Raw genomic sequence first — 15,665 nt, 5'->3', positions numbered from 1 at the left:
GTAATAAACTTTATTCAGAGTAAGAGAAGACTTTTCATAAACCGTAGATTCTTTTCAGTGCACGAATACAATTTCAGGGGGATCTACATAAATGATCTTTCCCATAATAATTGTGTTTCTGGAACACAGTAGCAAACGAGGAGCGAAAAGACTTGGGTTACTTAGGCAGCACAAGATGTCTTTCTTTAAGATGGTTCGTACGGGTTCATCTAAAGCAAAGTGTGTGATTTTTCAGCCCCACCTGTTCCTTTTTCTCTCCCGCTGCAGTGGTGCTGCTGGTTTCCTGCTGTGGTGCCAGGAGGCTGTTCCGCAGGAGCTCACCCGGGGAGCCCTCCCTTGGCACTGAAGTCGGAAAGCAGAGTCAGCCTTAGAGTTTTCAGCCTGTGAGGCTTTTTTCAAGATGAATGCTTTGAAAGATGCACCTTGCTTGAACTCTGGATGTCGAGTGTGTGGGTACTAGAGCCAGGGGGGAGAGATTGTTGCTACAAAGACGTTTCAGAGAGGGTTTTGATGCTGAATAGACGACAGGCACTGCGGATGCTAAGGGCAGTCTGCGAGGTGTAGGAAGCAGACAAATGGACAGAGGCACTGAAAGAGAAGCAGCAATAGCCCCGAAATGAAAGCTGAAAAGCCTAGCTGAGAAACATGAAAGGGCCTATGTTCCTGAAGGAATTTCCAGTGCAGGTTTCCTTTGTTCAGTGACATTCACTGAAATAATTTACTGAAAGCTCTGAAGTGAAATTGTTTAGTGTGTGTTCCAAACTGGTGAAGTCTGTTTCACAAAGACCTTTTCTTCCTTTTTTGCATGACTTGAGTAGAAAACACTTTTTTCATAATACGCTCAAAGAAATTCTCTATATTCTGTTTTCTCTTCCCCTTCCAGAGTTTCTTTCTTAAATGTTACCCCAAGTGTTAAGTTAGTGACATAATAGTTCACATTGAGGTAGCACTCTGTTACTGGGCATTTCATTTCAAGATTTTATAATCTGTTCCAAGTTATTTTGGGGACTTATGTATTAAAAACAAGGAGAACCTCCTCTCTGAAGAGTGAAGAAAGCCCACTAAAGGAAAATTGCACTGTCTCTTAAAACAAGATCGTACCTTCTTCCTCAGCTAGTGCTTCATTTTGAGGGTGGGACTGACCCATTTTGGTGCTTTGTTGTAGAACCTGAGATACACATACTTGGGCTCTCCCTTTCCCCTGTCTTTCTGTGCTCAACAGCAGTAGCATAGTCCTTCAAGTCTATCAAAGAACAAAAATGACAATATAATGCCCCCAATTTTTAAATGTGGAACAAGGAAATAACAAAATATTCTTTTAAAAATTTGCGATAATATTTACAGACTTCTTTGAATTATTCCATTAATGTTTTCAGCAAGTATGAAGACTGGAGCTCTATTTATGTTTAAAAAAGGCAGGAAAACATACCCATCTCTTAACAACCATGCCAATAGTAAGTCCGTAGAAACTTATGCAAGGAAGTGTAGTCCTCACTTTTGTAGTTATTTGAACACAACCCTCATTTGCCTACCTTACTACCACCTCACTCATGGCTGCTTCTTATTTAAATATTTTATATTCAGTCTTTTCCATAGCTAATGTGAATCAATCTGTTGCTTTTTCTTTTAATGTTAGTGCTTGAAGGTCTAATTTTTCCTTTGTGTGAAGGTTACATTTATGAAAAAAGACTGATCATTCTTTTGTTGTTAATATTGGTTAATTTTAGTGAAGGACAGGTCCTCGTTATGCTTTGAGCATTATAGAAATTAAAAGGCATCTTCCTTGCCTTCAGAAGCTTGCTCTTTAATAGATAGCACATGAATAAAAGGAAAAAATACCCTTATGGGACAAGTTGTAGGTATATTTGCTGAGCTGTAACATTGTTTGGTTAGTGTCAGACAATTGTCTGTAATCTTGGTTTCGTAGCAGGTTCACTTTTAAATAGTATTTTATTTAAGCATGTCTTTAAAAATTTTCATGGATGTAGGTCACGTTTTTTTGTTTCAATGGGATCTTTAAAGTTCAGTCTCTTTAATGAAATTAGAATTATAAAGTGGTTTTGATTATTCCAAGCGAAAAAGTCTGAGTAATATTTTTCCTGCTAATATAAATTATATTACAAGTTTTCATTTGGGGTTTTCACCCATCCTTAAAAAAATCATACAAACATATTTTAATTTAAAACTCAGGAGTACTCGTATTAGTCTGTTGGCATCAGTTTGCTTTTAAGCAGTAGCCTAAAAACTGCTTCTGAGAATGGTGTACTCAGCAGCTTGCAAAATGAAACCATTAGCAAAAAATAGTTTTGAACTCCCTAAAGATTTTGTTATTGACTTCCATTAGTGTAAGTTCTGTCCCAGAGTTGCAGATTGAGCATAAATATTGCAGGCATCAGTATGAAGTAGTCCCGTTAATGCAGGTGTCCTTGAGTGTTTTTTTAATAACACGGAACAAATCACGCATGAGAGAGACATCTTACGAATCTTCTCAAATGTGGACCAACTGCCCTTCACGTGAAAGTGCGTAGCACTCAGTGATAAATACAGATGCTACTTACATTAAAACTATTTTTTTGTGATGATCTAGGGTATTATTGATAGTCATCTCTTTATGTGAAAGAATTAATGTTGTTTATTTGCATTTATATAATTGTCCTCTCCATTCTGCAAATCTGACCTGGGAATAAAAGGCAGGCAGACAATGGTAGGTCTGTTGCCAGTAATGAACTTGCAGGTGTTCCATGAATCATAGTCATTATTGATGTTAATAATAAGAATCCTGTTTAATAATATTAATTGAAGAACTGATGAAGTGGCATGTTCTCAAATCAGCACTTCCTATAAGCTTTTTTACTGATGTGGTTTTTTTTCGGTGATATTAATGTATTCCTTGAAAGACGTCATATTCCTCTTCAGTACATCAGAGAGGGAAGTAGCTGTTATGAAATAAATAAATATTTGCCTCCTGGAGCATCTAGCATTGGTAAAACAATGTGATACACCCTACATACATTGCTGTGACAGTCTCACTTCAGATACAATGAGAATGTATATATTCAATCTGCAATCTAGACAACTTTTTTTATAACATTACACGTATTTCTGCATCTAGCCTTCTCACTTCCAATTTTTGATTCATGAAATATTTCCTTCTGTTTCAAAAATTTCCCCCCACTCTACTTCAGTACGAAATTGTCTTGCAGAGAACTCGAAAGAGTGGCATATTCTGCAGAGTAAATAGTGAATCTGAATCTAAATAAACTACTGTCAAATATCCAAGCAAATACTGGTAATTTTTTTCCCTTTCAATTACTTCAGGTTGTTACAACACTGTTAGGTGTTATTTGTGTGGTATTTCCAGGGAGATGTGTTGACAAATCATAAACCTCTTAAAAGCGAATAGAGACTTTTAGAGAAATAATACAAGAAGACAGTTCAGTTACTTTCATCGTTCTTTGAGCTTTGTGAGGAAAATGCTCATTTTCCAAAATGTAAATGGATTTCATACATTGAATAGGTAAGAGTTTCAGGTTTTTCAAATGTCATACAAGGTGAGTTTTTTAATGAGAGTAACTTGAAATAGATGGTGAATTGTTGGGAAGACTGCTACCGTTACGCATCCATCACATCAGAACGTGCCTTGGGCGCCTCCGGAATGTTTACTTTCTGTCAGACATAAAATATTGTGATGGATAAATCCCCCAGTAAAGGTCGGACCTGGCAGCAATGCTCACTCATCTGAGAAACTAAAAGGTCAGAATACTCAAGATGTTGGTAAGTCTAGAAGCTGAGCATTACAGTAACGTATGGTTGTGCTTCCACTCTTAATTTTACGTGAGCCTGTTCTGTTTGGTACTTCTGGAAGTTAATTTCTGTAGGTGAATGCGCTGTAACAGTCTTACGCACCAGTTGGATGTTTTTCAGCCTTCGCTGAGCTCCTTTAATTGAAGTAAATCCACTTTGTGGTAAACCATCTCTTGCCTTATGGGTATTTTTAGTAAAGTATTCATCCTAGTACTGTGACAGCATTGCTACCTTAACGCTACTACAGAATTAGGGTGATCATCCGATGCTAAGATTTCCTTACCATCAGATAAAATTGGTTTTAGAAAACAGTGATTGAATCTTGATTGTTTTAACCATCTGAACAGTCTCTCTAATATTGCTGGACTGCTCACATGAATTAGCTGAGCAGCCTGTGTCTCTTGAAGAGTTTATTTGTAGACAATTATGATTATTCAGCCTAGGAACCACAGTGAAGTAGACTCCCCACCATGTTAGTGTGTGGACAGTCTGTGTTTAGGACTTGTAACCTCACTGTGTACTTACAACCTGGTCTGTGTGAAGCAGCAGGAAAATGTGTGGTTCAGAGCATAGCGAAGAATCCAAAATACGACTCTCACAATCTCAGGCTGGCTCCTGCTCTTTCTCCAGGCCCATGTCTTTTGTTGAACCAAATTATTTCCCCTCCAGTACTTCTGATGTATTATTCATGCTGTTTCAATGCGGTTTTACTTTTGATAGAGGAGAGGGATTTCCGCATTTTACTGTAAACATTGTGAGAAAAAGCTTTTAGGACATTATTCTAGTTGTGTTAGCTGTAACCAGATAAGAATAAAAATATCAAAACCTCCTTGGCGTGTCATTAGAGATTAAAGAAATCATTATGAAGACGTAGAACTGTGCTTCATTTGACTATATGCTATATATGAAACAGAAGCTTCATCTAATTGTTTATGCCTTACTCCTTCAAGAGTGTAAGAAGCCTGTTATACATTAAAAACCACACAGAATCTTGTAGTAGAGAAAAAGAATTTTAATGTAAGAGACCAGGTGGGAATTGGTGCTGGAACACAAGTAAATGTGTGTACATTTACTAAGGGAATGTGTGACATATAAAACATAACACTATTTCCTGGCAGTTTTTTCCATTCAATGGCACTAATATCTTTATAATTAAGAGCAATGGAAGTATTTAGAGGAAAACTGTATACTGTTATAAACCATTCTTTTTTTAATTGAACAGCTGTAATTTCTACCAATGGAACAAACTATATTATAAGAAAATGATTATTAGTTTAAAATGCAAAGTTAAATGAATGCAAAATTAACAAACAGATGGTGAAGAATTATTGTGTTTTATTTTACTCCTGGGTAAAAGAGCTCACGCATGATTGTAAAAATGTCATCACACTTCGTAAACCTGAAAGCAAACAGAATTTGCAGTTGTGCACATCTGTTTTGGGACACTGCTAAAGGGTTAGAAGTATCAATGTTGTTTTCAAATAAGGGTATTCATCAAAAGGATATCATTTACTTAACAGTTATGGCTTCTGCTAAGCATCAGACTTAATGTTCTGTGGAATTCATTACAAAATTTGGCAGCTTTTTTCTTCACAAGCTACTGAGATAGCATGCTGCAAAATGAAACGAACAGCCTCTTATCCTCCCTTCCCTGACCTCCAGAGCAACAGTTGAATTACCTGCTAAACATTTGACCAGTCATTTCAGGATTTTAAGTTCTAGGTCAAGGTATTGCACTTCACAATGCTTGCCCAAGGAATGCCAGTGATGGAACAGAATGGAAAGACAAGGGGCTTCTTTGTTTATTTCAGTAGCTACTGAATTCAAAAAAGGATATGTAATGTTTGGGGACACCATGTTTTGGGAGGAGGAATGGGAGAAATATGTGTAAGTGACTAATTTAGTCAAATGGAAAAAAAAATAAAAGCCCCAGCCAGATAAAACATGTGAAGCTTTTATTAGAAAAGATTATATCAATGTTTCAAGCTGGTAGTTTCAAAGTATGCCATCTAATTGCTTTATTTGAGCTCAATTTACAAAAATTAGTGAACTGAAGATGTAGGATTTTGTTTACGATGACTCTGTGCCATTTGGAGAGCGCAATTTAGGAACAGCCAAGGAAATAGGAATTATGAACAATAAGGTACTGATTGCAGTCAGTGGGGAAGGAATACTAAGGAGGTGCTCACTAATGAGGAAGGTATTAAAGGCAGGAAATTCTTGTATTTTTTTAAGTCTGTACATAACCCAGAGTTCCTTGTCACCCCATCATTGCTATTACCTTTTAAATTAGGCGTATCATTGAGTATATATAGTGACTTTTGCTGACACTGACTTTCTGTTAAAGCGAGTTAATATATCTACAAAATCTTTGTTAAAAGAACACGTTATTAAGACTATAAAATCAAATACACACAGTTAGAACATGCCAGAAGACAGGTTGTCCGCACACAATTAATATCCTTTGTGCATATGCCTGATTATGCAGTCTTTAATTGTGTGATCATATGCAGAACAGCTAGTGTCTAGTTCAGTCCATAGGATAGACACTGCTCTTAGTAAAACATGCTTCAATATTGCGTTTTTTCATTGTTGTTCAGTGTGTAGGTATGTAAACTGTTCAAATACTGCTGAAAGGAAAGAATTACTCGTTTCCGTATGAGTTTTTCTATGATATTTCTACTATAATAAACACGCGAATAACTTGTCAATAAGTTTTTCCAAATAGCAGATTTATGTGGCCTTTTTATCCATCTTAGGCTCTATTTTCCCCAAGAGAAGTTGGGTATATTTTTCCTTTTAGCTTTAAAATACCTGCTAATTTGGATGGCAAATTGGAAGAGTTTGAAAAATACTCAGACTTACTTAAAAAGTTGCGCCAATATTGCAGTTCTTTGTTCACTGTGTTGGAGTTGTGAGTGCACAATCTGTGTAGAAATCAAGACTGTATTTTTAGCGGGGGGGGGGGGGGGGGGGAACCCCCACAAGTTTTTAACAGTAAGGTTAAGGACTAAAAAAACTTAAGAAAAATTTTACTTAGTGTCCTTACTTCTATGAAAGAAGCGAAACTGGAACTGTTTTTCAAGTCATCATTCAGTTGCCATAACTGAGTGCTTTTTTTTCTCCCACAAGCAATCCACAACTTTTCTCAGTACATACTTTTTCCCCTCCACAAATTAAGCTAGCAGTAACAGGTTTCTTTAAGAGATCTATTTTATGCACTAAGTGCATGTTTGATCTGCAATCCATTTTGTGTTTTGGTGTGCATACATAGTTATAGCTGTGCATGTGTAGGTCTGTTCATTCCTTTATCTGTGTCTCCGTGTATGTGTGTTGCCTGGTAATTGTCTGGCTATATAGTTTTCTTGTGTCAGGGGCAAAAAGGAAAAGGCAGACCTCCCAGGCTGCAGATTTAAAACCTTTATGGCTACATACAGGCCTCCACTATCTGAGCTGGCTAAGTGATAGCAATATGGCACTAGGAGTCAGAGGACAGCATGCTTTTCCTCTCTGTAGTCTTCATCCGATTTCATTTCCCTCAGACTTCAGACTTTTTGTTCAAGTTGAGTTTTTTAGCCACTTCCGCTCTTCCTCATTCTTTCAGCATCTCCTTTCCTTGATCTTCCTATTCCCCTTTCCCCAGGTTCCTTTTGAGATCTGTCTCTTCACCATTTCCTATGTCTTAGCACATCAGTTCCCTCAGCTCTTTATCGAATTTTGTTGCCCAGTTTTAGTTAATCGGCCCTTGAAGTGTCATCCTTGCCCTTCCTCAGCTTCCATCTCCATCCATGGTTTCTCCTCTGAGTCTCATCAGACTCATTCACACAGTGTAGCTAATCCCTTTTGTGTCTTTGACCCATATTTGTCCATCTGCCTGTGTACTGGATACTCTCATTCCCCAGACAATTTAAGTGACAGTGGTACCAAGAGCCTTAGGGATGTCTGCTTTCCATTCCAGTGGCTTATTGTGCTTAGGCTTAGAGTATTTATTACAGACTTCCTCTCTGTAATCCTCGTCGGACTGAAACAATCTTTGCAGAAGGTACATGTAGTCTGATCAGTGCTAGAAACTGGAGAGGATTGGCCATGATCAATGGGAGTAGATTCTTCTGTGATTTTTCACTGACAAACTTTTGTAAATGATTTATGTTTAAAAAAAAAATAGTTTTCTCAAGCTTGGTCACATCTGGATAGATGTGCAGGGTAAGAGCAAAAGTTGCATCCCCCACGCTAAAATTCCTGCCAAATTGCAAGTCCTATGAGTGAGGTTGATGAGCAAAATGTTTTTCTTACTGACTTTTCTATTCTCAGAAGTGACAGGAAAGTTTTGACTAAGTGTTCCAAAAGTATTTGAGAGAATTTAGGCATGTATTATGTGAAGCTTTAACCCAACTTTTTATCATTCAGAAAACTTACATGAGTAGAACAGTTTATATGGAAGTCTTTGTTAGCAGTACCCATTCACACCCCTTCATTGATATTGCCACACCGACAAAACCTGTGGTGTGGACTTTGCTGTGTTAGCAATAGAAAACTTTTGTCGACATACTTTAGGCAAACTTCAGCTCAAGGCTGTCATCTACATTTGGACCTCCCTGTGAGCTGTGTTTAAATTCCAGTTACAGGCAATGGAGGTCTGACTGGTATTGTCAATGGAGCCCAAAAATGGACACCCACTCTGGTTAACTGAGTTGCAAAGAAGTAAATTCCATATAATGATTTAAGTCTCTGTCAAGTGTAACGGGAGCTTAAACCCTTGACTCATACATAGACACAAAATTTAGAGCCTGAAGTTTAGATGTCCTCGTCTCAAACCTTATGTCCTTTGGAAGGACAATGTGACTGTATTCCTTTGACTGAATTTCTGTTAAATGGCTATGCAAATGTAATTATGCCAGCCTAGCTGTAACTGTATAGAATCTGTAGCATAGACGTAACCTGTAGAATGCATAAGCCACTTCAGAATCCTCATATGTGATTTAGGAATGTAGGAGCTGTGCTGGATTAGACAGAAAGTTGACTTCATCCCAGTATCTTCTGCAATGACCAGTAACAAATGCCTTGAGAAGATCGTTAAACAATAAGCATGTAGCAATGTTTCCCCCAATTATTTTTTTTCAAGCCTCCAACAATTTGTGGCTCAGACTGTGCCCTGCCAACAAAAAGAAACATTTACACATAGTTCTTAAGACCTTCCAAGCATGAATCAAATGGAACTGGCACAATAGTCTGTTTTCTGAGCCTGCCAAAAGGCAGCCTTAAACCAAAGCTGATGATTTCTGTTCTTGCCTTGTTTGTTCTGAAGTTGCCGATGCTGAAGCCTAATAATCACAATTTAAATTACATTAAACATTATTGACCTTCTTATTGTTGACATGCTAACTAAACAACAGGCCTGTGTGTGCCCTTCTGTCATGGTGGATATTAGATGAGAATTAAGGAAATAGTTGGTCGTTAGCTGTGGGGAAGCTTAGACTCACTCAAAACATTTTCATTATCCTAAATCTTGTAGAAAGTGACAAGGTGAATAAAAAAAACGCGTTTCCTCATGAAAGTGTGAAAAAAGCAGCAAAGGCAGAGTCTGTGGAGGAAATCATATGCATGCAGTTATTCCACCAGTTTATACAATGATGAGGACAACACCATTTCAAGGCACACAAACTCTTCTGAGGAGCTTCTGAATAGACAGGGTTTGGGAACAATTCAAATTACATGAGGAAGGATTTGTGTGCCAAAAGGTTTGAGTGTTTTCCTCGGTCTATTTCAGGTATCAAATAAAAAATATTACCTCCCTTAGCAAACTTGCTTCTTGTAGGTTATTAACCCATCACAACTGATATGAAAAACACTCCTGCAAAACTTGAATCCTTTATTGTCCCAATGTTTAGATGATGTCAACACCATTTATTTGATGTAATTTTTTATAAAGGTGGAAAAAGGAGGCAACTGGTGGGAAGGAGGAACAAAATAGTGACTTGTAGAGAGCCTGAGATCTGCACACTTAAAGGACTTCTGCTTTCTGCCTTGAATACTTGTGTTGAGTCACTGATAGTGGTGTTAGTCATCATCATCATCATCCTTCTTACCTTTGTTCTTTATTCCTCTATAGATAACTGGGCAGATTAGGGACAGGTGGAGTATCTAGTCAAGAATTCTGCATTAGAAGACAGTCTTTATCAGTCATGTGTTGAGCTTTGCCAAATTACATCTCGGGGGGTTTTTCAGTTTTAGAAGTAAAACTTGATAGTTTGTTTCTACAGTTGTGATTTATTTTTTTTAAATTTACTTCAGAGTATTCAGAGCATAAAGGGGACACCATAGTAAAGTTTTAATACAAGCTGTCTCTGTTAAGAACATTTTAGTTTTAACTTACAATTATAAGAGAGAAATCTGAATTCTAATTTCTTCAATTTTGATATGTGTTAAGGATTGAGGAACAAAAATAACTGATCTCTGATTGAATTGCTTGTTATAAACTTAAGTAATTTCCAAATTTGTGACATGATGAATACAAAATTAAAAAATTAGAAGGTAGTTTTCAGTACTTCTGCAAATGTGTGTCGTTTAGTACCCTTTCTGATCAGTAGCTCAATCGAAAGCCTTACGGTACTTAAAACAGTGTGTTTGACATTAGAGGTGCTAATGGCAATTCGTGTCTATAAGCAACATAAAGCTTTTTCTAGATGATTGAATAATCAATGAAGGTTATCAGAACTAACAGAGAACTTACTTCATTAAACACTGCTTACACTAAAATTTTTTTGCGAACTCGTTAATGGCAGGATGTTAAAGTCCAGTTCTCCTTGGTTGCAGGTTTGTATGACAGTAATTTTCAGTAGCTAAACAGTCTGAAATTTGTCCTTACAGATAATGCATTAAATTGTTTAACTAAGGACAGATGGATTGTGTGCATTTTAAAGTACGGTATCATAAAATTGCTTATTTTTATCATAGATTCTGTCAGCTGAACTTTTTAAAGCTAAGTAAGTTCATAATAAGTGAAGACCTGTTGTCATTTTGCTTAAAAAACGTTTTGCGATACCCGATACTAACATTTAACTTTACTGCACTAATCAGATTGCAACTAAGTATTTATTCAAAGTCCGTATTTTAACCTTTCTCTAATGTCTGCCTCCTAAAGGCTGTTACTTGTCCAGTTGCTGAGACAGTAATACTGTAAAGTAATTCAAAGGGCAGTAAAATCATGATAAAATATGACCTCTGATTTGTTCTTCGTATTATCTAGATAAAAACTTACATTATCATAAACACAGGCATCCTTTCTTCATTTGAATTTGCACTGAGTTATGGAGTACTTTAAAGTATGGAGCAGCAGGAAGATTGATGTAAAGTTGGAATACATCTTTTGTCAATTTTTTTTTTTTTAATGGCATAAGAAGGTTAGAAAGATGTAAACAGTAAGCTGTTTCTCTTGTCACCGTTTTACAGGTTGGTCATCTGTTTTCCATTAAAGCCAGTAGGATTTGTGATGTTCAGCTGAACTTCCAAGCCACAGGCAGAACTAACCTTTTTGTTCAGTTGATTTTGGTGCAATTATGATTCTAGCATGGTGGTACGAGTTTTTGTCTTCCCGGAAATTTTCTGTGTGGTTTCTGCTACTCTCTTTCATGGAGGATGTAATCCTATACAACCAGAAAAGAGAGGAGGTGACTGAACAGGTTTTCTTATGTTTTCTGTTAATTCACTTAGTTCTTCCTCTTTACTGTATTTGTATAACAATGTTATGTTTGATCCAATGGGATTAGTGAATAAAGGGACTTTTAAAATGAAATTTGAAAGACCTTATAGCTATTTGCTTTTAAAAATTAGTTCCTTTTCTATCTATATGGAAAAAATCAGATGAAAAAGCTGAAAAACACCAAGCAGAAGGAGGGGTGTGTACAGTTTTAAACCATGGAAATTACAATAGTAAGAAATAGCAGAAGTATGGATGGGATCAGAGTTTTCTTGCTATGGACGAGTGCACGAGGAGCTTGCTGAAGAAAACAGTCGGTAACCAATGAAGGACTTTTTTGAGTAGGAAAATAGTCTGCTGACTCTGCTTTACTGACGTTTATTTTATTGAATGTGCTATGAATAAGTAATGAACTATCTCTCTAGCTTCCTGACATCTTGTAAAGTTTTTTCTGTAGAACAGGACTGTAAAATTATTTGGTCCGTGAACAAAACAGTGTTTGGCTGGCTTTGACAGCTTGCCATTTTCCTATACCTACCCTTTGAATACTTGGATTCAGCTTCCACCCCTTCACATAGCGCCTTATTTTGTGGCCATGCTAATGAAATTGAAGACTCTGTACCGTCTCTGTCTGTTACTGTCCTCATACAGAGTAGCGAAGATACTTGCATTCCACTGGCAATGTGATTTATTCCTTCCTTCCGCCTCCTGCTATCCTGATGCCATATTTTGGCAATAGTGTAGTACAGTGGTATTTGTTACCGAGTTTATAGCAGAGCTTTTAGGTTTTTTAAACTAATATACTTCATTGTTCATATCCTTACTTTCCTGATGAAGGTTAATTAGTCATAATAGCTGCATACTTGTTCTTCTGGGGTCATAGCATGTGGCCTGGTTTCAGAGAAGTGTTGGCTTCTACTGCTGGAAAAGTAGCTCTTCTCATCAACAGCTGTTGCCAGAAAAATCCCTTTGGGCGTTTGTTTCTTCAGACTGCTTTATCTCTCTTATAAATTCAGCAAATGTTGATATTCTGTGCTTTTTATTTGCTTCAGATGATATATACCACAATGTTTTTAAAGTGTGTGTTTTACTTAGCTGCCAAATGCTTTTCATTGCCAGTGCAGTTTAGCAGATGGGTTTCAGGGTTCAATTAAATGCAATTTGGGCTTCCACTTTTCTTCCAACATCTTTGCGTGGTTCCTTAAATCAACATCAATGTTTTTCAGGGCTTTGCAGTAATCCTGTTGTTTGTTCATTTCTAATAATTTCATCATTTGGCTGTATAGCATTTGGAAAAAGGTATATTCTGATTTTACATTTGTTAGGTACCCTTGTTGATTGGTGGTTTTGAAAAACAGCTGTGATGTTTAAAAATGCCATTTTAATCCATTATTTAATCCATTATTCCCAGCTTTTAATAAATGTTGAATTCTTTGAGTGCTTGCAGTTCCTTCATAATTTTGTTTTGCGATTAGATAATTCTTAAGGGTTAATTATGGGATCCGACAAAGTCTCTGTTGAATACTTTCTTGATGGACATGGTTTGGACCGTAACTCCTCCCAAGTTCCTGTTCCCAGTGTTTCTTACCAAGTTAATATCTCTGAAAAACGTGTGGCCGGTGGGAGTTGTGCCTTAGCTATGATGTGGACCATCTCAGTAGGCTGTGGGAGTGTCAAGTACAAAATAGTGCAGTGAGTTGTATACTGTTTAACGTGCAGTGGCAGTTCATGCAGTTAGAGGCTTTGGGCTATATTCTCATAATTTCACGTCTAAGTTCAGGATTTACCTTTTGCAGCATTCTCAGTGAGTGTTTACTGAATATATCGTTTCCTAAAACGAGTTTCTGGCATGACTTCAGTTTTGTTGGCAGTCCTTAAGTGTAATTACTATTGCTACCTTCTTCACCTGCTTCAGGAACTCCATGTAACTGTTTGCTTATCTTGTCCTCTCTCCTCTCCTCTGCACTTCAATAGGAAAGTAACAGAATACATCTTTTCCATACTGTTAGAGGTGCTGGAAACATGGGTAGAGGTGAGATGTCTTGCAGATCTGAAGACTAGACTAAGCATTGTAGCACAGAAACGTGGCAGTAGCTATCCTTAGTGACCTGCTTTAATTTCTGTGCCGAAGTGTTTTACCTTTTTGCACTGCAGTTGTGTTTAGCATAAACTCATATTTTTTCTTTCTCTTGTCCATGAGTTGTGGTGCAGGCAGATATTTTGCTGAAGACGTTAATTTCATCTAGTTTTAAAAATATCAGTGTAACTGTTAACACAGGCGGCTTTGTGATTTGTATTTTCATATGGACTGGTTTTGATATCTGTGGACTATTTCATGCCTAATTTCATGCCAGGCTTTGAAACACAGAAGAATTATAGTAATAAACGTTGACTGTGTTCTAAGAATTAAGTGGATGCAGTATGTAACTTTTCTTTGATTTAGTTTATGTTCATATTTGGATATCACTTGACGCTTGAGCTAGTAATCAAACATGCCAGTGTAAATATTGTATATTTATTATGACAAACAAGAGTCCTCGAGCTCAATTGTTGCTGTATATTATGTATGCCTTCCTGTGAGCCACTGACCTGTTTTTTCTTAATTTTACTCCACATCTTATGGTGCTGTGCTCTAGCCTTAAAAAGTATTGTTGCCTTGGTGAAAAAGTGCAAAAGCGTGTTACAGTGCTTCAGGGACTGTAATGAATCCAGGAAAGAAAAAAGACTGATTAACTGAATCAGAAAGGTGTGGGTGATATTTTACAAGCAGGCCAATGGAATCTATTCCCTCTTGACCAGAGAACTGGAGGGTTGTTGGGTAGTTCTTGCTGATAAATTATTTCCTTACAACTGTGACTGTGGTTTCTAATAATAATCATACTTATTTATGACTTCTCGAAGTTTGATGATGATATTTGTGTAGCCTTGAAAGAAGAGATGAGAAGAAAGTGCTAGGTTATGTAATGCATTGTCATCCTAGAGAGAACTGAATAATGTCAAAATTTTCAGTAGAACATGACAGTTCATTTCCATTTGCATTTCTGATTACTGTGTCTAAGTTTTTATGTTACAACCTACAGAGCTATGTGTTTTATAATTATAACCTATTGACAGCGTAGTGTGGTCTGCCTTTATTACTCAGAATTAAGTCTCCAAGACTCTTTACTGAAGGCATAGCTCCAGTTAGATAACATACAGAAGAAAAATGCTTTTCTGTTTCAAGAAGAATCTCTCATCAAGGTGCATTTAGACTGAGTTTCGAACATTTTGAGTTGGAAAGATCTGGGAGTGCCACTGAAAGAAACAGTCTCAGCCACCAGTTGCCTTCTCCTCAGTATTCATTCCCTTCTACTATCCGAGGTGTTTGTCTGTTAAATGAGGCTGGGGGACAAATCTGGCTGAAAAATGACAAGAAAAAATAGTTTTTGAATGATTTGTTATGTTTGCTTTCCAGCGATGTGCATATTGTAAGCACCTTGGAGCCACTATCAAATGCTGTGAAGAGAAATGTACCCAGATGTACCATTACCCCTGTGCTGCTGGAGCAGGCACGTTTCAGGATTTCAGTAACTTGTCCCTCCTTTGTCCAGACCATATTGATCAGGCTCCTGAAAGATGTAAGTACACAGTATTCAAATGCCACGAATAGTACTAGGTTTTGTGAAAACTGTTCTGTGGTAAGATCAGCTTAAGAGTGTGTTTGTTTAGACCCGTTTTCCCAATTCATGTACCCAAGAATTCATGTATGTTCAGGTATGAGAAAGATGCAAGTTCGTAGCCTTCTGTTTTCGAAGGCTGACAGTGGTGCACAGCAAAGTTAGTATTCTTTTTTTTTTTTTTTAATGGCAGAACACAGGAAGCATTTACTCAATAAGACTTTTCTTCTGTCAGGTTTTAGTTGAAGTCGATAGACATGCTTGCTTGCCCTAACTCACGTTAGAGCAACCTTATTGCAAACACTTCAGCTAAATCATAGGTTTAGATCTGTTAAGAGCTTTATTTTGTACTTGTTCTGGAGAAGAGTTGGTCCTAAAGCTCTTAGTTTTACCTTGAGAAAAATAAAACTGTTTCTTTTGGTAAGACTTTATTAAAGTTTAAAGTCAAGGTGCTTTTGTTATGAGAAGATTAGTTGAATATATCAGAAAACCAAGTTATTAAGTACATT

At 37.0% G+C, this 15,665-nt stretch overlaps 1 protein-coding gene across 13 annotated transcripts in view; it reads left to right on the top strand.

Annotated features, from left to right (window-relative positions):
* Positions 1–15,665, top strand: part of KMT2C (lysine methyltransferase 2C) — a 211,770-nt gene that overhangs the window by 98,494 nt on the left and 97,611 nt on the right. For all 13 annotated transcript variants that reach the window (XM_086614336.1, XM_086614346.1, XM_086614342.1 and 10 more), the window contains one exon: positions 14,955–15,117. In XM_086614336.1, the coding sequence (XP_086470462.1) occupies positions 14,955–15,117 (163 nt within the window). The remainder of the gene's footprint in view (positions 1–14,954; positions 15,118–15,665) is intronic.

The sequence above is a fragment of the Tauraco erythrolophus genome, chromosome 7, assembly GCF_009769465.1.
Source record: "Tauraco erythrolophus isolate bTauEry1 chromosome 7, bTauEry1.pri, whole genome shotgun sequence".
In the NCBI taxonomy this organism is placed as follows: Eukaryota; Metazoa; Chordata; class Aves; order Musophagiformes; family Musophagidae; genus Tauraco; species Tauraco erythrolophus.
This window is presented reverse-complemented; position numbering and strand designations above follow the sequence as displayed.